Raw genomic sequence first — 20,880 nt, forward strand, 5'->3', positions numbered from 1 at the left:
TACAAGTGGAAATGGTACAATATCATTTGCAATAACTAACCAGTAAAAATTGGCAAAATGCAACATAAGAAGTAAAAATAGTTGATTTCCCAGTGGAAAATATTAAGATTTATCTTGGATCAACTGTGGTTCTCAGTTTATGTACAAGATCTATTTCATCAGATTAAGAGTCAAAGCTTAAGTGAATGTCTTCAGATTTGGTATTCCTGCCTAGTATAACACCTGGATCTACCCAAAATGAGTGGGGTACATCCAGAGATGCCCAAACACAATGATATGCACTTACATATTTCTAAGCCTCAATGCAATAAAAATATATATATGGCTGTCAGAATCATTTTTACTGTGGTAAATAAAGCAGTGTGGTACGTCCCAAAAGTAATTTTTTTAAGTCCCAAACTGCAAGTTTTAACATAACAAAGTGAATAAAAGGATACTGTTAGCTAACTGTAAAAGACTTCCTTTCAAAGATTTCAAATAGCATGCAGGATAATTAACCACCCCATTCCCTAACACAGTAATAGCAAGCAGTTACCATAATAATCAATCACTTCATCTCTTTCCACAGCCAACTTCTTAAAGCTCTCAGCCAGATAGTAATGGATTCCTTGAACTAGTGCCTACTCATTAGTTTCCTGCTCCCTATTTTTTGTTTCTGTTCCTCTAATCATTCCAACACTAAAAACTCGAAGTAATACATATTGAAGTCTTTAGATTTGATTGTTCATAAGAAGATCAATGACAGATTAGAAGAAGAAAGTCTAAGTTGATACTCAGAAATATATCCAAATGGTTCCAATGAGAAACAAATTGGTTAAGCCTAGTAACTATTTTCCAGTATATATGAAGGTGAGAATGGAGGGAGCATTAAAAAAAAGAGAGGAGGGAGAGCCAACAGAATACCTCTTCAAACTTCCATTTTTAAAAAATATTCTAAAGGACTCCAAAAATAGAAAAGTTCCTCCTATTCCTGTATCAAATGAAGACCACTGCAAAGAAACTGCAAAGAAAAGCTGTCACATAAAGGAAAATGGAAGAATAACTGAGGTAGGAACTTGGATGCAAGTTGAGCTGTCCTGACAGCATTTGTAGCACTTCCTTCTGCTAGAAAAAGACTTTGATATAAGAAATAAACTCTCTTCACGTGAAGACGTAAAAGAGATGCTGAAGTATTAAATTAAATGATCAGGACAGAAGTTTGGAGCTGAATCTAGTATTCTCAGCACTCCCATTCGTCATTTGGGGTTCTATCCCAGCATCTGGAATCGGAAGTATTTTATAACATAAGCTTAGTTTTATTTTTCATTTCTTAATCATTCATAGGTTTGATTCTAAATAAAATTAGTTTGCCGGGGCTTCCCTGGTGGCGCAGTGGTTGAGAATCTGTCTGCCAATGCAGGGGACACCGGTTCGAGCCCTGGTCTGGGAAGATCCCACATGCCGCGGAACAACGGGCCCGTGAGCCACAACTACTGAGCCTGCGCGTCTGGAGCCTGTGCTCCGCAACAAGAGAGGCCACGATAATGAGAGGCCCGCGCACCGCGATGAAGCGTGGCCCCTGCTTGCCACAACTAGAGAAAGCCCTCGCACAGAAACGAAGACCCAACACAGCCAAAAATAAATAAATAAATAAATAATAAATTAATTTTTTAAAAAAAATTAGTTTGCCGTTGTCTGCTATGCAAGGTTTTAAATACGTTAGGCATTGTACAATATTCACAGGAAGGTGAATATTTGGATGCCATCTTACGGATAAGAATTCTGAGATCCTGACCTTTCCTTACTACCAAAAATTACTTGTCCAGTAGTTTGACATCACACAAAATGGCATATAACTGCTTTTGAAATCATTTTAAAATGCTAAAAAGCTACGTGAGCTTTCGTTAAAAACTATACTATCAAAAATGAAAAATCTCTTCCCAGAACACTAAATGCAGCACCAATTCAAATTTTTCTCAAATATTCTTCTGACTCTCCAAGGAGAAAGCTTTCACAGAAGTTTCACCTCAAGTCACTAGAAAAATCCATCGATTCCATCTTGGTAACACATCCAGCATCTGACCACTTCTCACCACCGCCACCGCCCTGGTCTGAGCCGCCATCATCTATTGCCTGCAGTGTTGCAATGGCCTCATCACTGCCATGCTCGCCTTGCTCAGTCCCCTGCCCCAGTCTAATCTCAACACACCAGCCAGTGACATCCTTGTAAAACACAAGTCAGGTAATGATGTTTCTCTTCTCAAAATCCTGCGAAACCCCTCCTGAGGACTTTAGCATGAAAACTGGAGCCTTCACCAGGATCTCCAGGCTCCCAAGTGATCTGGTCTTCTCTGCTCCCTCCTCCCTTCATCTCTTCTTCCTCTTGCCCCTTTGCTTACTCTGCTCCAGCCTCTTACAAAACACAAACATGCCAAGGGGACTCCTGCCTCAGGGCCTTCACCCTGACTGTTCCCTGTCAGGATCTTCCTTATTTCCCAAATCGCAAATTTCCCCATCTGTTTAAACATATCTCCCTGATGAGGCCAATTTAAAACTGCACCCAACACACTGCACTCCTCTACCCAGTATTCCCAATCCCTCTCATTCTGTCCTTTTTACATTTTTTCTTTTTTTCTACCTTCTCACATACCATATATTTTATAACTAATGATATTATCTCTGTTGTTTATATCTCCCTCAAATAAACTGTAAGCTTCACAACAACAGGGATCTTTGTTTTTCATTGATATCCATATATGCTAAGCATTTAGAACAGCGCCTGAAGCACACTAAGCATTAGATAAACATTGGCAAGATATTCAACAATAAACTAGGGTGTCAAAATTCTCTAAAGGACAGCATTTTCCTTGTGTTATGCTCTCCTTAATTTACACTAAAGCAAGTCTAAAGTGTTAAGAAACAAAAGCAACACTACTGAGACCAGCACTGAGTGGGATTATTAAAACCTTCAACAAGCTGAGCTACTGAAGTGCCAGCATAGCCAAACACCCGAAAACACAGTGAGGTCAATTACAATTTCATGGATGGGAAATTTTCAAAAACCATGACACTATGTAGTCAGTCTAAAAATGTGCAATTTAGTGATTCAGAAAGCTCTCAAAACTGCTTAAAATGCATTATGCTGGATGAGAAAGATATAGGAGAAAATGACAGCTGCTTCTTTGGACTTAAAAATGGATTTCTATATATTTTACCTATTACTTCTTTATCATAAATACACAGAACTGAAGAAAGACCACCAATTTGGTGGCTACTGATTATTTAAAGCTTACAAACACATAAAGTGCAAATAAGGGAGAACCTGCTGTATGTGGAAATAACACATAATGACCAAATTAAATAGTAAGGATTTAACTCTTCTTAAAATTTTTATTACAAAAATTTTCAAACATATACATTACAGAGAATAGTGTAATGAACCCAAAGGATCATCACCCATTTTCATCAGTTGTTAATACATTGCTAATCTCATTTATACTCCCACCCAGATTATTTTGAAGCAAATCTCAGATATCATATAACTTCAAATATAAATATTTTAGCATGCATCTCAAAAGATAACTTTCTAAAAAAACATAACCACAACATAACCAATTTACACCTAAAAAAATTAACAATAAATCCTTAGAATCAAAATAGTTTATTCAATCGATGTTCACACTTCCCTGATTGTCTCATAAAATTTTTGCTATTATTGTTATTTTTGCCTTTTAAACTATTTTGTTTGAAGGGGAACCCAACTAACCCATCCATACCTCCTGATTAGTTGATAGCTCTCTTATGTTTCTTTTAATCTATAGGTTTTTAAATTTTCTTTTCACATTCATACAACAAAGGTACTAAAATCAATGAATTTATGAAATACAGTAGATTGAATAGTATTTTTAAATAAACAATGTACCAAAAATTAAATTTGCATCTCAAAAAATCTGAGCGTCTAATGAGCAACAATGCTTTTCTAGCTTTCCCTTTTTCACCAAAAGAAACATAATTTCCAAAAATTATAACTTATTCTATAACATATTAGGGTAGCACTCCGCAATTTTTTTTCTATAGAGGGCCAGATAGTAAACAGTTTAGGCTTTGTGACCAGATGTCTCTGCTGCAACAACTCAGTTTGGCCTTTGCAGAGCACAAGCAGCCATAGACAATACGTACACAAATGGGTATGGCTGTGTTCCAATAAAACTTTATTTACAAAAAACAGGCAGTAGTCCAGATTTGGCCCACATGCCATAGTTTGACAACCCCTGTTCTAGATGGCTATGCCTATCAAAGTTGTACCCTATCATAATGAAGGAGGAAAGAGTAAAAATAAATAAAATTTATTTACTTTTATAAATAAAATAAACTTAGGAAAATACGACACAGTTTATGATAGTAGGCCCACCAAATTTATGAGGATATCAAATATTCTATTAATCTGACCAAACACCAATACTTAAATAATACATCATATCATGGTGGCAATAACCAGAAAATTAAAACATAAAAAATTATCAGCTAATAGAAATACCATTCTGCCTAAAGTTCTGCTGAGGGTTTTTCTAACAAAGCAATAAGAGTTTATAAAATTCTAACAGAATTTAGATACAGCTGAAACAAATACACTCCCTGTCTTCCTCAATGAGATATATAGACAGATGAACTTTTTATTTAAAGACTTCTTAGAAAACACCCAGTGCCTTGCTGCCCCCACAGAGTCACCTGCCTCTTCAACAGATGACACCAGAAGACCACAGTTTCTAAGTCCTCCATCTGCTTTTGATAGTTCTTCTACCTCTATGCCTGGCATACAGGAAGTAAACAAAAAATATTTGCTGAATGAAGGAATGGGTAAGTGAATGAATAACTAAATGGGTGTAAACATTATTTCTTACTATTATAAAAGGATTCTACTCTATGGGTTCTAATCTGCTGCTTCTAATGTGATAAGGACAGACTCCATAAATTTTTTTTTTTTAGTTTTTTTTAAATTTATTTATTTATTTTTGGTTGTGTTGGGTCTTCGTTTCTGTGCGAGGGCTTTCTCTAGTTGCAGCAAGCGGGGCCACTCTTCATCGTGGTGCGCGGGCCTCTCACTATCTTGGCCTCTCTTGTTGCGGAGCACAGGCTCCAGACACGCAGGCTCAGTAATTGTGGCTCACGGGCCTAGTTGCTCCGCGGCATGTGGGATCTTCCCAGACCAGGGCTTGAACCCGTGTCCCCTGCATTGGCAGGCAGATTCTCAACCACTGCGCCACCAGGGAAGCCCTCCATAAATTTTTAATAGCATAACAGTGTCAAGTATGGTACTCAGTTTCTTTGTTGGCAAAATGTGTGTTACCCTCATAAATCATATAATGATTTTATGAGATAATGCACGCAAACCACATAAAACAATGCTTCTCATAGTGTACAAATGCAATAAACTTTAGCTATTATCATTATAGAAATTAGATAACTAGACTTATTAGGGTTGTGCGTAAACAAGCTTAAAGTAAAAACATGATAAATTTGTTTTATTTATTCAGGATACTCAGGGAATTTGGGTTTTTTTAAACTACTGCAGGTATACTGTGAACTTGCAGGTATGTGAGAGATTTATGCTTCTGGACAAGATGGAGTAACAGGGAATACATTTACACTCTTGCCTGAACCAATGGAAAAGAAAAATCAGACAAAATACAGAAAATGATAGTTTTCAGGCATTAGACAGTAGGTAGCACAGGACAGTGATGCTTTAAAGAAAGGAAACAAACAAGGTAAACCTTATGATTGCCCTAGCTTACTGCCTGGAGAGTTTCCGGCCACAGCACAGGAACAGGAACTCAGGCAGAGCCCTGCAGTCTCTCTGAGTTGAAGACAGAGAGCTGGGCATCCAGAGAAGCCCAGGTGGCCGAGTTCACAGGGCAGAGAACCAGAGAGGAGACAGCTGTGCAGAGAAAGGACTCAAGAAATCTACAGAGTCCCCCTATAGTCTTCAGCTGAGTACAGATCAGTGTATGTGTAAGAGGAAATCATCCAAAGCCTGGGAAAGAATAACATGGAAGTTTTAGAGGAAGCAATCCCCAAGTTCACACAGGGCCAGAAACAGCTCCTGTTCCCACCAAAGTAAAAAACCTCATTCTAGTTGCATCTGCTTTAGTACTCAGAAAGGTTCTGCCCGACAGCAAAGCAAAATTAGCTAAAGGCTAAATGCTTCTCTAGTTGCATGTAACAAAGTATAAAGCAAGACCTGAAAGGATGAAACTGCCTCTAAATAAATTAACCGCATCCTAGAATTAAAATACAGAAATATCCAACACAAAATAAGGCAAAACTCACAATGTCTGGAATCCAATAAAAAATTACCAAACATGCAAAGAAGCAGGAAAATGTAACCTATAATGAGAAAAATCATTCAATTGAAAACAACCCAGAAATGACAAAGATGACAGAATTAGGAAACAAAGATATTAAAACAGTTACTATAATTGTATTCATATACTCAAGAAGCTACAGGAAATATGAAACATGTTAAGTAGATACATAGAAGACATTTTTTAAAGATGCAAATTGAACTTCTAGAGATAAAAACTATAATGTCAGAAATGAAAAATAAACTGGATGGGATTAACAGGTGATTAGATATTGCCAAAAAATAATTCGTGAACTTCAAAACAGCAATGGAAATTATTCAAAATGAAACAAAGAGAAAAATGAATGGAAAAAGTAAACAAATTATCAGTGATCTGTAGGACCACTACAAGAGGTCAAATATACGTGTAATTGGAATCCTGGAAGATAGAAGAGAAGGGGGAATCAGAAAAAAATATCTAAAGAAATAATAGCCAAAAATTTTCCAAATTTGATGAACTATATATCCCTACATATTCAAGAAGCAAAATGAACCCAAACCAAAGACATTACAAGAAAGCTACAGACCAATGTCTCTCATAAACATAGATGCAAAAATTCTTTACAAAATGTTAGCAAATTGGATCCAATAACATATAAAAAGGATAATACATTATAACCAAGTGGAGTTTATCCCGGGAATACAACTGTTGCTCTAACAATCGAAAATCAACCAATCACTATATTAACTGACAAAATAAGGAAAATTATAAGATCATTGCAACAGATGCAGAAAAGCATTTGAAAAAGTACAATACCCATTCCTATTAAAAACTCTCAGCACACTAGGAAAAGAAGGGAACTTTCTCAACACGATGAAGAGCATCTATGATAAACCTATAGCAGCCATCATACCTAATGGTAAAAAGAACAAATGCTTCCTCCCTAAGGTTACAAACAAGGCAAGGATGCCTACTCTCACACTTTGATTTCACATTGCATAGGAGGTGCTAGCCAGTGTAATAAAGAAAAAGAAACTAACTAAAGGAGTCCACATTAGAAAGAAAAAGTATCTTTATTACTTAAAGAACTATCTTTATGCCCAGAAGACAGAACTATCTATGTAGAAAATCTTATGGAATCTGTAAAAACAGTATGAGAACAAATGAATTTAGCAAATTCCTAAGCTAGAATATCAATATAATAAAATTAATCATATTTCTATATTGGCAAGGAACAACTGGTATTTAACTTTTTAAAATATGCAATTTATCACATCAAAAAGAAATACTTAAGTATAAATTTGATAAAAAATGTGCAAAATCTGTACACTGAAAATTATAAAACACTGTTCAGAGGTTAAAGAAGACCTTAAAAAATGGATAAGTTACAAACCTAATCAAAATTCCAGCAGGTTATTCACAGAAATTGACAGGCTAATTCTAAAATTCACATGAAAAAGCAAAATGCCTAACATGGTCAAAGCAATTTTGAAAACAAAAAATAAAGCTGAAGAACTATGTACGTGAGAAAATTAGATCACTAGTTCCAGACAATTGTAGGATCACTTTATGATACAATTTTAATACAGAGATGGCCATCACTTATTCGCATATATTTTATCTTTGTAAAAAATAAAAATATTGCACATATCCCCTTTGACAATTGCCTCATCTTGTTCCCTCCTTTCTCCTTCCTAGAGGTAATTATGGTGAGTCTGGTAACCTTCTTTCCAGAACTTTTTTGTATATCTATGTACATGTTTATATAGACTTAGAAAATCAGAATGCCAGCATACCTCAGAGATATTGCAAGTTCAGTTCCAGACCACCACAATAAAGTGAATATTGCAATAAAGCAAGTCACACAAATTTTCTGGTTTCCCAGTTCATATAAAAATTATGTTTATACTATGCTGTATTCTATTAAGTGTGCAATAGCACTATGCTTAAAATAACACTGTACATACCTTAATTGAAAAACAATTTATTGCTAAAAAATGCAAACCATCATCTGAGCCTTCAGCAAGTCATAGTAGTGAATAACATTAAAGATCACTGATCACAGAGCACCACAGCAACTATAATAATAATGAAAAAGTTTGAAATATTGTGAGAATTACCAAAATGTGACACAGAGACATGAAATGAGCAAATGCCATTGGAAAAATGGCACCAATAGGCTTGCTTGAAGTACAACTGCCACAAACCTTCAATTTGTAAAAAATGCAGCATCTGTAAAGCCAAATAAAACGAAGTATGCCTGTACTGTATATGTTTAATACTATGAAGGAATATATGAGAATGAGAAAAGCTAAAATTGAGGACAATTGTTACCTAGGGGCAGGTCCAGTGATGGGGTCAGGGTAAGGGTATAGGACAGTGAAATGGATAAGGATGCCATTAGAAAGGGTCCAGTCTAGGCAGCTTCAAATCTCTTGGTAATGTTTCACTTTAACATTTCTTAACATGTTTCATTTTCTTGACATGGGAAACAGGGATACCGTGAATATATTTGGGTAAAAGGTTTCAAGATTTTTCAAAACTATATTAATTTATTTTCTATGACTTGAAATTATAACAGCCAAATAAAGTGATTTCTATAGTACCACTGTCACAACTTTCAACAGAGGGTATTAATGTAACTTTAATGTGTTCAGGCATACTGAACACATATAGTACTGAAGTATAAGATGGTTGAGTATAAGACAGTATTGAGGCATATTTGTTAATATTATTAGGCAAGTTAACAGAATGGTATTTAGATTTTGTAAACAGAGAAATTTACAAAACCATTTAAGGATGAAATACGATGGTGAGGATTTACTTTAAAATACTATAGGAAAGAGATGCATGAGATAGACAAAGGGCAAAAATATTGATAATTATTGGAGCTAGATGGTAGGTTCATGAGGGCTCTTTCAAATGTTCTCTCTACTTTCATAAATATTTGAAAAGTTCAAAGTTTCTTTTAATGAAAATTATATGTTAATGCTGGAGAAAAGATGTAATTTTACTAATTTTAGTGTCACAATATGTTTCTCCAGAAAAGAAAAATTACATTCTTTTATTCTAAGAACTTCTCAAAATTAAAAATGAGTTTAGACTCTGGTCTCAAACATGTATGATACTTTAAAGTTTTATAATAAAAAGACCCCAGTTGAACACTTATTAACAGCAAAAGCATCTCTATAATCGACTACAAAACCTAAAATTAACTGATCTCTTTTCTGCTTTAATCCATAATATTCTATTCTAACCGGAGCTTATCAAGTATTCATAATGTTCCAAGATCACAGAACAAAGTGTGTCTTCCTCTCAAAGGCAAGCTACTGCTGGTGTGTAACCAACTGCATCAGCTTTCTGTGGATAAAAATAGCCTTCAAACACTGCATGCACCAAAGACCAAAGACCCAGGGAAAGTCGAAGAACAAAGCAGTTACCAGGGAGGAATTCTGCCGGCTGAGAGCTTGCCTTTCTGCCCTTCACACAAGAGTCTGTTCGCAACTGAGACTGGGTTCTTGATTCCTATAAAATAAAATTGGTAGAAAATGAAGTCAAAAAGTCTTCAAGTTTCCCACTCAATTCTGCGGCTGTTTCAATATGACAACTTTTAAATATCATGGAAAACTTTATTTAAATATACTAATGAAAACCGTTAAGTATCATGAAAAATAAGGATCAAATCGACAAATATATGAATACTTACAGATATAAGAACAAATATAAAACATATATTCTCATTTTGTCATGTGCTACAGCAGCAAAGACTGAATTTGCAATAATACAAATTTAAGTTCCTTTTTAATAGATTTCAGTATAGAATTTTAAAAATAAACTGAAAATTTGGTATCCATTATCAAAACCATGAATTTCCTCTAAAGAATAAACATGATTACAAGCAGCTTCAAATTTACCTTGGGGAGAAAAATTAATGGCCAAAAATTTTAAATCTCACCTGCAAGAAAGAATAAAGAGAAAGTCCTACAAATGGGTAAGGGTGGGGAGAAGAGGCCAAGTATATACAAGATTGAGACTTAAAATATGGTTTGGATTGTTTCCAGAAGGGAAAACAAAATGTGAACAGTGAGAAAAGGGTGCTTACCTAGGAGGAAAAATAGGACAGAAAGTATTAGCATGAAAAAAATTGCTAGCATGACAATGACAATGACAAACATGACAATGATGATGACAGAAGACAGTGACAGAAACTTAGGATCCAGTATGCGCCAGGCCCAGTGTCAAACCCTTAAATGTATCAGATTATTTAACTGATCCTTCAACTCGATCACATAAGTACAGTTATAAACCCTATCTGATTACTGAGGAAACATTTGCACAGGTTAAGTTACCTGCCCAGGATCACACACTGAGATTTTAATGAAGGCAGCTAATGCCAGAGACCATGCCCTTAACCACTAACCTATGGATGCCTTTCAGAACACTATTAATAACAACAGCAACAAAAAAAACAGAAGTGGGATACAAAGAGACTAAAAACCTCAAATTGGGCTTCCCTGGTGGCGCAGTGGTTAAGAATCCGCCCGTCAATGCAGGAGACACGGGTTTGAGCCCTGGTCCGGGAAGATCCCACATGCCGCAGAGCAACTAAGCCCGTGCGCCACAACTACTGAGCCTGTGCTCTAGAGCCCGCGAGCCACAACTACTGAGCCTGTGTGCCACAACTACTGAAGCCCGCCCAGCTAGAGCCCGTGCTCCGAAACAAGAGAAGCCACCACAATGAAAAGCCTGTGCACCACAATGAAGAATAGCCCCTGCTCGCTGCATCCAGAGAAAAGCCTGCGTGCAGCAACGAAGACACAACACAGCCAAAAATAAAAAAATTTTTTTAAATTTAAAAAACACCCTCAAATTAAGGTCACCAGATTGCCTTAAAACAAAACTAGATATTTAGCTAAACACCAAAAACTTCTCTGCCCCCCCAAAGAATGTATAAAGTATCAAAGAAAGGAAAAGCTTAGATCTCTGTACTAGCTCTTAAAATAAATTTATTTCTATATGTGATGATTCAATATTGTAAAGACATTAATAATTACAAAATTAACTTACAAATTCAAAGCTATAAATTCTCCATCAAAGCTTCAAAAGGATTTCTATGATGCATGACAAGCTGACTCTTAAATTCATCAGGAAAAAAAATGAAAAATATTTTTTGTAAAAAAATGAAGAGGTATTCATTCACCTTACAAGATAACCATTTTTTATTAAAAGCTATTCTAATTGAGTGTGGTTTGGGTACAAAATAGACAAATATATCAATGGAATAGAATAAAGCTAAAGTTGAGACACAAACACATGTGCATGTGGATATTTAATACATGATATAGATAGTATTTCAAATGAATAGGAAAAGGATGGACAATCTATGAGAGGTGGAAAGAACACAGAATGATGGGAGTCAGACTGTTATAAACCAGCTATCAATTTATCGCTTCTCAGCTATAAATTCACCCTTGGTTGCCTTATGGGTGAAAGTGGATATGGGCCTTTTAACTATGTTTCCTTTGCCAGCTGGCACACGGGTCAGCTTTGTCAGTAGAGGGCACTGGAGACACAGTGCAGGAGGAAAAGGTGGCCTGCCAGCCAGGCTCCAGGAGAGCACCAGTTATTCTCACTATCTGGTCCACAAGGTTCTCTCCAGTGCTAAGTGCTTGCGGGTGCAGCTTTCTCCAGCATTTGGCTACCATGTTTTCCCCAACTCCTGATTCAGGCCACAGCAGCATAGCTGACAGCCCCAGAAAGAACAGGACCAGGCCCAGCTCAAGTCACTGATCCCCACACCTTCTCCTCAGCCCCATAGCAAAGCATCCTGTGGGGCTGGCTGTCTAGGGAGCCAAAAGCCCAATCCTCATCCTGCAAACAAAGGTTTAATTCCCATGGCTTCCTGGCCTCTGTGTGCCCACCTATCAGCCTGAGGCCCCCAGGATTGTTTCTGCTCTCACAGTGACTGTGGCCTGGGTAACTCAGCAAAAAAGTGGGCTGTCAAACAGTCGGCTGCAGCCACACCTTTTTCTGTGAGGTCTGAACTCCTGTCTAAGTTTATCCTTACCTGGGTAGTCTCCCTCTGCCCTTTACATTAAGCTTCTCCTGTTTAAAATGCTGTGTGGTTTCTGTCCCCTAGTTGGACCCAGACTGATACAGTAACCTTGGACAAACTACTGAATCTCTCCTGTGTTTCAGTTTCCTCACCTATAAAATGGGGATAAGAGTACTGACCTCAGAAGGTTATCGTGAGAACTAAATGATTTAACATACATGAACTACCGGAGAACATCGCATGGTATGTATGTAATACTCACCCAATAAATGGTACTTAATATTATCGTTACTGTTGTTATTCAATAAATTATATAGGGACAACTTGCTGATCAATTCGGAAGTTGATCAACAAACAATGCATTCAAGAAACCAATGAAAAATAAATTACACATGTATTTGAAGAAAATGTAAGTGACTGTAGTTACAATTATGAGTGAGATAAACCTTAAGAAATGCAAAATACAAAAGCCACAAAAGGGAAAGTAATAAGTTTGACAAATAAAATTTTAAATTCCAATATGATAAAGCACATTATAAACAGAGGTAAAAGGCAAGCCACAGAAGAAGTATAAACAGTTCACAGAGAAATGCTAATGGCCTTTAAAAATATGAAATTTCATTAGATACCAATAAAATCTCATAATAAAAGAAATTAAAACTAATTGAAATGCTGTTCTTACCTATAACAAAAATCAGAAAAGATACAGAAGATTGGAACAATGAATAAGTAAATTGACCTAGTTGACATACATAGAATACACACCCAACAATTGCAGAATACTCTTTTGAAGTACACATGGAACATTCATCAAAATACGCCATAAGCTGAGCCATAAAGCAAGTCTCAGAAAGTTTCAAGGGTTTGGAACCATTCGGAATATGTTCTCTGACCACAGTGACATTAAACTGGAAGTCAATAAAGTCTTTAGGCAAATAAATTTGACAACTCCTATGAAAAAGACAAATTCCTTGGGAAACACACGTAAGAAAAAATATAGATAATCTTATAACTGGTAAAGAAATTGAATCCCATTTATTTAAAACTTCCCAAAAAGAAAACTCCAATGATTCAAAATAACTAATGAATTTTCCAAACAATTAAAAACCATTCCAATTGTACACACACTCTTTCAAAGAATAGAGGGGAAAAAAAATCCCAACTCATTTTATGAGGCCAGCCATAACGTGATTCCAAAATCTAAAAAGAATATTTTAAGAAAGTAAAATTAAAGCCAATCTATTATATAAACATAGATGTCAAAATCTTAAACATCAGTAAATCAAATCCAGTGGAATGTGAAAAAGATAAAAAATTACAATCCTGACTTTATGCCAGGAATGAAAAGTTGGTTTAACATTCAAAAATCAACCATAAATTCCATCATATCTAACAAAATAAAAAAGGAAAGCCAAAGATGCAGAAAAGCACTTAATGATATTCAATAACCCATTTAAAATAAAAATTATCAGCAAACTAAGACTAGAAGGAAACGTCCTCAATCTCATAAAGAGCATTTACGAAAATCCTACAACTACCAGCACACAGTATGGTGAAATATCTAATGCTCTCCCTCTAAGACCAGGAACAAAGCAAGGATGCACACTATCACCGCTTATATTTAATATTGTACCAAGTGTCAGAGCCAGCACAATAATGCAAGAAAAAAAAATTTTTTAATATTAGAAAGGAAAAAAAAAACTGCCATGATTCAAAGATGATGTGACTGCGTATACAGAAATTACAAGAGAATCTATTTTTCTAATTGCCTGAATTAATAAGTGAAGTCATCAAGGCCACTGAATATAAGTCCAATACACAAATTCAACTGTATTTCTAAATACAGAAATAACTGGATATGGATTTTTAAAATATATATTTACAATAGCCATCAAAAAAACTTAGTATCTAGAATAAATCTAATAAAAAGGGTGTATAAGACATCTATACTAAAAACCATAAAACACTGCTGAGAAAGAAATGAATAATATTTATACAAATGTACATATTTCATGTTCATGAACAGGAATATGCAATATTGTTAAGATGTCAGTTGTCCACATATGGTTTTATACATTCAATGCAATACCAGTCAAAATCTCAGCAGGGTTTTATTATGGACATTGACAAGTTGATTCTAAAAATTTTATGAAAATGCCATAAACTTAGAATAGCCAATACAGGGGCTTCCCTGGTGGCACAGTGGTTAAGAATCCGCCTGCCAATGTGGGGGACATGGGTTCGAGCCCTGGTCCAGGAACATCCCACATGCCGCGGAGCAGCTAAGCCCATGCGCCACAACTACTGAGCCTGTGCTCTAGAGCCCACGAGCCACAACTACTGAGCCCATGTGCCACAACTACTGAAGCCTGCACGCCTAGAGCCTGTACTCTGCAACAAGAGAAGCCACTGCAATGAGAAGCCCATGCATCACAACAAAGAGTAGCCCCCACTCGTTGCAACTAAAGAAAGCTCAGACCCAACACAGCCAAAAATAAATTTATTAAAAAAAAAAAAAAAAAAAGAATAGCCAATACAACTGTTAAGGAAAAAAAAAAAAAGAAAAAGGAAGTTGGAAGTCTTACACTATCAAATTATCAAAATACAATATAAAGCTACAGAAATCAAGACAGTGTGGGACTGGCAATAGACAGATTAATGGAATAGAAGGTATAGAAACAAATCATTACACATACAGTCACCTGATTTGCCAACACAATTCTATGAGGAAAGAACTGTCCTTTCTATTGACAATGGCAATGAGCCATTTGGATATCCATAAGAGGGAAAAAAATTAATTTCAGTTCCTACTTCACTAAAATGAATCTGAGCTTGATAAGAAAGCTAAATGTGAAGGGTTAAAAACAATAGAACTACTAAAAGAAAACAGTGGAAGCTACCTTCAAAACTTTGGGTAGGCAAAGATTTCTTAAACAAAATACAATAAAAATTAACCATAACATTAAAGGTTGATAACTTAAACTTCATTAGAAGAGTGAGCGACAGACTGGGAGCAGATATTCACAATACATGTATCTGACAAAGGATCTGTATGAAAAATATATAAGGTACTCCAACAAATCAATAAAAAAAATAATCCAATAAAAAGTATGCAAAAGACTTGAACACACTGCACAACAAGGACATCTAAATGGCCAATAAGCATATGAGAAGGTTCTCAATATCATTAGTCACCAGAGAAACTCAAATTAAAACAATAATACCACTACACACATATCAAAATGACTAAATTTTAAAAAGAATATCAATATCAAACATTGCCAAGGATGCAGAGTAACTGAAATGCTCATACATTGTGGGAGTATAGATTGTTAACAACTACTTTCTAGAACTGTCTGACAGTATCTTCTAAAGCAAAGTACATATGCACCTAAACTTACCATTCCAAATCCTAGGTTTATACTCAAGGGAAATATTAATAAGTACATATGTCTACCAAAAGACATGCACAGAAATATGCACTGGAGTTTTATTCGTAACAGTCAAAAACTAGAAATTATTTAAATATCCACCAAGAGAATAAGTTATTTTATATTCATGCAATAAAATGCTACTAACACAAAAGAAAAAGCTACTATGACACAAATCATAAATCAATCTCACAGGCATAACATTAAGCAAAAGAAACCAGACACAGAGGTGTACGATTCCATTCATAGGAATTTGAAGAACAGGCAAATTAATCTATGGTGCCTAAAGTCAGAATTAATGGACAAGGGAGAGCGGGTAGGAGGGGAGTACAAGAGGTATAAACTAGGAAGAGCATAAAGAACCCTTCTGGGAGTTTGGAAATGTTCTATATTTTGACATGGAAATGTTTTATGTCTTGATTTGGTGGTGGTTTACATGGCTATATACATCTAGAAATTAATGAAGTTTTATACTTAAAATCGCTTATATGTGGAATCTAAAAAATGGTACAAATGAACTTATTTATAAAAGAGAAATATAGTCACAGATGTAGAAAACAAACGTATGGTTACCAGGGGGAAGGGGAGGAGGGATAAACTGGGATACTGGGATTGACATATACACAATATTATATATAAAATAGATAACCAATAAGGACCTACTGTACAGCAAAAGGAGCTCTACTCAATATTCTGTAATGACCTATATGGGAAAAGAATCTAAAAAAGAGTGAATATATGTATATGTATAACTGATTGACTTTGCTGTACAGCAGAAACTAACAAAACATTGTAAATCAACTATACTCCAATAAAATATTTTTTTTAAAAATCTGTGCCCTTCATGTATATTTTGTTTTAATAAGTAAACTGCAAAACATTTATATCTTATATGTACTGATGTGGAAAAAATCTCCAAGACATCCTATTTAAAGAAAAAAAGAAAGTTTCAAAATAATATGTACATTGATTTTTTAAAAATATGTGCAAAACTATGTTTCTCTTACATATAAATATGGATAAATGCACATTATGTTACTGGTTAAACCTCCTAAGGAGAGTTTTGGAAGGAAAGATTTGGAAGATCAAAGGTAAATTTTATTTATATCATTTGAATTTTTTAACAATAAAAATATATTATTTGTGTATTCAAATAATTGCAAAATTAATAGAATATGCTAACTCCCATTTTACATGTCTGTAATCTCTTGAGGAGATGGAGGAGAATGATCAAACTCTAACCAAAGACTTGGACATAAGCTATTTCACTGTTTTCTTTCTATCTGTAGGTAAGATTTTCTGTTTTAAATTCCGTAAAAGAAAACAATGTTTGTTTTCAACACTATTCCAAGTAAGAATGACGAAAACAACTGAGCTAAGTCTTTAGGAGGAATAAAATGGTAATAGTCAGTTTTTTTCTAAGAATAGAGATAATGTGTTATAATGTTCACATACCACTCAGTGCTCCAACAGCTCCAAAATTCAGGGATTTTCCATCCATTATGCTGGCATCACACTCAATTTCACCCAAGAGATTTAGATTAGATCCCATTCCTGCATTTGTAAAAGGAGAATCCTAAAAGATAAAAACAAACATTAAAATACCATTAGTCGTAGAGAAGAATTAATGTCAACACTTCATAAACTCTTCCAAAAACTAGAAAGGGAAAGAACACTTCCCAACTCATTGTATGATACCAGTACAACCCTGATTCCAAAACAAAGCAAAGATATCATAAGGAAAGAAAACTACAGGCCAATATACCTTGTGAATATTGACACGAAAATCCTCAAGGAAAGCAAATGCAGCAAAATATGAAAGGATTATACACCATGAACAAGAGGGATTCCAGGAAAGCAAGTCTGGTTTAATATCTGAAACTCATTGTAATACACCATGTTAATAAAATAAAGAATAAAACAAATTTTTAAAACATGATCATATTAATAGAGAAAAAGTATTTGACAAAATCCAATACCCTTTCATGAGAAAAACACTCAAAAACTAGAAATAGAAGGGAACTTCCTTAACATGATAAAGGGCATCTACAAGAGTCCAGAGCTAACATCATAATTAATGGTGAAAGACCCTTTCCCCTAAGATCAGAAACAACACAGCAATGTTCACTCTCACCACTTCTTTTCAGCATTATAGTGGATATTCTGAACAGGACAATTAGGCAAGAAAGAAAAACAAAGAGCATCTAGATTAGAAAGGAAAAAGTAAAATTACCTCTATTGGAAGATGACATGATCTTGTATACAAAAAATCCTAAAAACTCCACTAAAAAACTATTAGAACTAATAAAAAAGTTCAAAAGGATTGCAAGATAGAAGCTCAATATGCAAAAATCAGTTATATTTCTATACCTTAGTAATGAAAAACCTGAAAATGAAATTAAGAAAACAATTCAATTTACAATAACATCAAAAAGAATAAAATAGGAATAAATTTAACAAAAGCAGTATAAGAGGTGTACAGTAAAAACTATAAAATATGTTTTAAAAAAATTAAAGACCTAAATCAATGGAAGGACATCAATGTACATAGAACAGAAGACTTAATATCTTTAAGATGGCAATACTCCCCAAATTGGTCTGATTCAACACAATCCCTTATCAAATCCTAGCTGCTGTTTTTTGCAGAAATTGACAAACTAATCTTACAATTCATATGGAAATGCAAGGAACTAAGAATACTCAAAACAATTTTTAAAAGAAAAACACTTTTTTTCTTTTAAAAATTGAAGGCTCACACTTCTAGGTTTTATAACTTACTACAAATTAATCAAGACAGTGTGATATGGACATATAGCTAACGACAGACATGTAGATCAATGCAATAGAACTGTCCAGAAATAAGCCTTACACTTATGGTCAATTCATCAGGGATGCCAAAACGATTCAATAAAGAAAGGATAACTTATAAGAACCTACTGTATAGCAAAAGGAACTCTACTCAATATTCTGTAATGACCTATATGGGAAAAGAATCTAAAAAAGAGTAGATATATGTATATGTATAACTGATTGACTTTGCTGTACAGCAGAAACTAACACAACATTGTAAATCAACTATACTCCAATAAAAATTAATTTTTTTAAAAAAGCAGAAAACAAATACTACTTTACTGGGTTCAGCAATTTAGTAAGTGAAAATATATATACAATAAAGTTTCAGTTACAGTATTAAAAAAAAAAGAAAAAAGAAAGTATAGTCTTTTCCATAAATGGTGCTGGGACAACGAGATATCCAAACGCAAGAGAATATCTGAGTCAGAAATCATAGTCAATACAGAAAAATTAACTATGTTCTAAGCTAAGACCAATATTATCTAGTAAACCAGGGCAATTTTTTACCAACCTAAAGATCACCAAATGCCCAAAATTATCTACAAATGTCCCCAGTTTCCTGGATCCAAGGAAAACAGACCACAACATTAAGATCTCCCTAATGTGTACCTATAACTTGAGCAAAGGGGTCAGGTATTTGAGACCAGGGCTTTTGTTCTAATGCAGTTAGAAAATCTAATTGTCCAAAGAATTTTAGAAGTAAGATCACAGACTGGAAAACAACAAAAGGGTTGTATAATTAAATAGAAAGTGAGTGATACAAACAATAAGTACTTTGAGGATTCAAAAGGAAATGGCCCAGAATGAGATGAAGAAGTTAATAGCAGACTTCCTGAAGGATGTAAAACAAAACCAAAGACTGTTCAGGGGGCTAGAAAATTCCACTTGATGGATATGCAGGGAGCAACACGTAGGCAGCCGTAAAGTGTCAGAGTCACAGAAGACACATTTAGGAAACATGGTTGGCTGGAGCCAAATATGGAGATTGCTCCATGCCACTCATCAGAATCTGGACTTGATTGGGAAAATAATGAGAAGCCATTCAAGCTTTCTGTAGAAGAAAAAGTCAAGATGAGTATATTGGCCAAGGAAACATAAACTGACATTCACATATTATTGATATATGAAAAGGAAGGGGAGGAAACTGAAATCAGAGAGACCAAACTGGAGGCTATTTTACAATGCAGGCTTGAAACATTAACCACTTGATATGAAATGACAGCAGCAGGCAAAAGGAAATAGAAAGAGAGAGAAAAGGACCAGAACTTCCAAACTTGAGAGATAAATAAAACCATTAATAAAAACGGGGCATTTTATAAGATGAAGGAAAGAAAGTGCGTAATTAAGTGTAACGAGTTTGAATAAGGCCTTCCAAGTGAATATTCCACTTAAATCAATTCACAACTAAATCTTGGGAAAGAGATCACAACTAAAGAAGGACTATGATTTAGAACAGATAAAGACTGAATCCTTGCCCTGAATTATTTCATATATATATATATATGTATATATATGTATGTATGTATGTATGTATGTATATTGGGGGAGCAGCAGAGAAAGGTTTACTGCAGGGCCAAGCAAGAGTGGGTGGTTCGTGCTCAAAAGCCTGAACCCATATATCCAAACATATAAAGACCCAGGTCAGAAGCCTCTATGACACTGAATAGAGAGATTGTACAAGTAAGCACAAGTAAATTACCACCATATTACAAGGGTTTTTTTTTTTTTACTCTACATAACCTCCCTTGCGCCTAATCACATATATCTTTCAAAGTATGTGAGAAAGGAACTGAAATGTGAGAAAAATTTAAAGCATTCATATTTAGTAATTCCCAAAATATATGTACAAGATCATAACAGTATATATACCATTTCAACAATCTTTAAAATGGGATATATCAGCAAATAAGCTCTCCAAAATTAATTTCAATCTAATACACAGTTAGAAATCACAAAGTGAACTAAATTATTCTAAAAATGACTCTTGCCCGATGTTTAAATTTGACATTTCAAAAATACCTAAGAGGGCTTCCCTGGTGGCGCAGTGGTTGAGAATCTGCCTGCCAATGCAGGGGAGACGGGTTCGAGCCCTGGTCTGGGAAGATCCCACATGCCGTGGAGCAACTAGGCCCGTGAGCCACAACTACTGAGCCTGCGTGTCTGGAGCCTGTGCTCCGCAACAAGAGAGGCCGCAATAGTGAGAGGCCCGCGCATCATGATG

The 20,880-nt window shown here is 35.1% G+C and overlaps 1 protein-coding gene across 9 annotated transcripts in view; it reads right to left on the reverse strand.

Annotated features, from left to right (window-relative positions):
* Positions 1 to 20,880, reverse strand: part of TASP1 (taspase 1) — a 371,502-nt gene that overhangs the window by 310,371 nt on the left and 40,251 nt on the right. For all 9 annotated transcript variants that reach the window (XR_009497636.1, XM_059897552.1, XM_059897550.1 and 6 more), the window contains 2 exons: positions 17,262 to 17,382; positions 9,761 to 9,845 (listed from right to left, as the gene is read on the reverse strand). Coding sequence is in view for 8 of the 9 variants with exons in the window: in XM_059897552.1 (XP_059753535.1) it covers positions 9,761 to 9,845; positions 17,262 to 17,382 (206 nt within the window). In the remaining variant the exon portion in view is untranslated. The remainder of the gene's footprint in view (positions 1 to 9,760; positions 9,846 to 17,261; positions 17,383 to 20,880) is intronic.

The sequence above is a fragment of the Balaenoptera ricei genome, chromosome 15, assembly GCF_028023285.1.
Source record: "Balaenoptera ricei isolate mBalRic1 chromosome 15, mBalRic1.hap2, whole genome shotgun sequence".
In the NCBI taxonomy this organism is placed as follows: domain Eukaryota; kingdom Metazoa; phylum Chordata; class Mammalia; order Artiodactyla; family Balaenopteridae; genus Balaenoptera; species Balaenoptera ricei.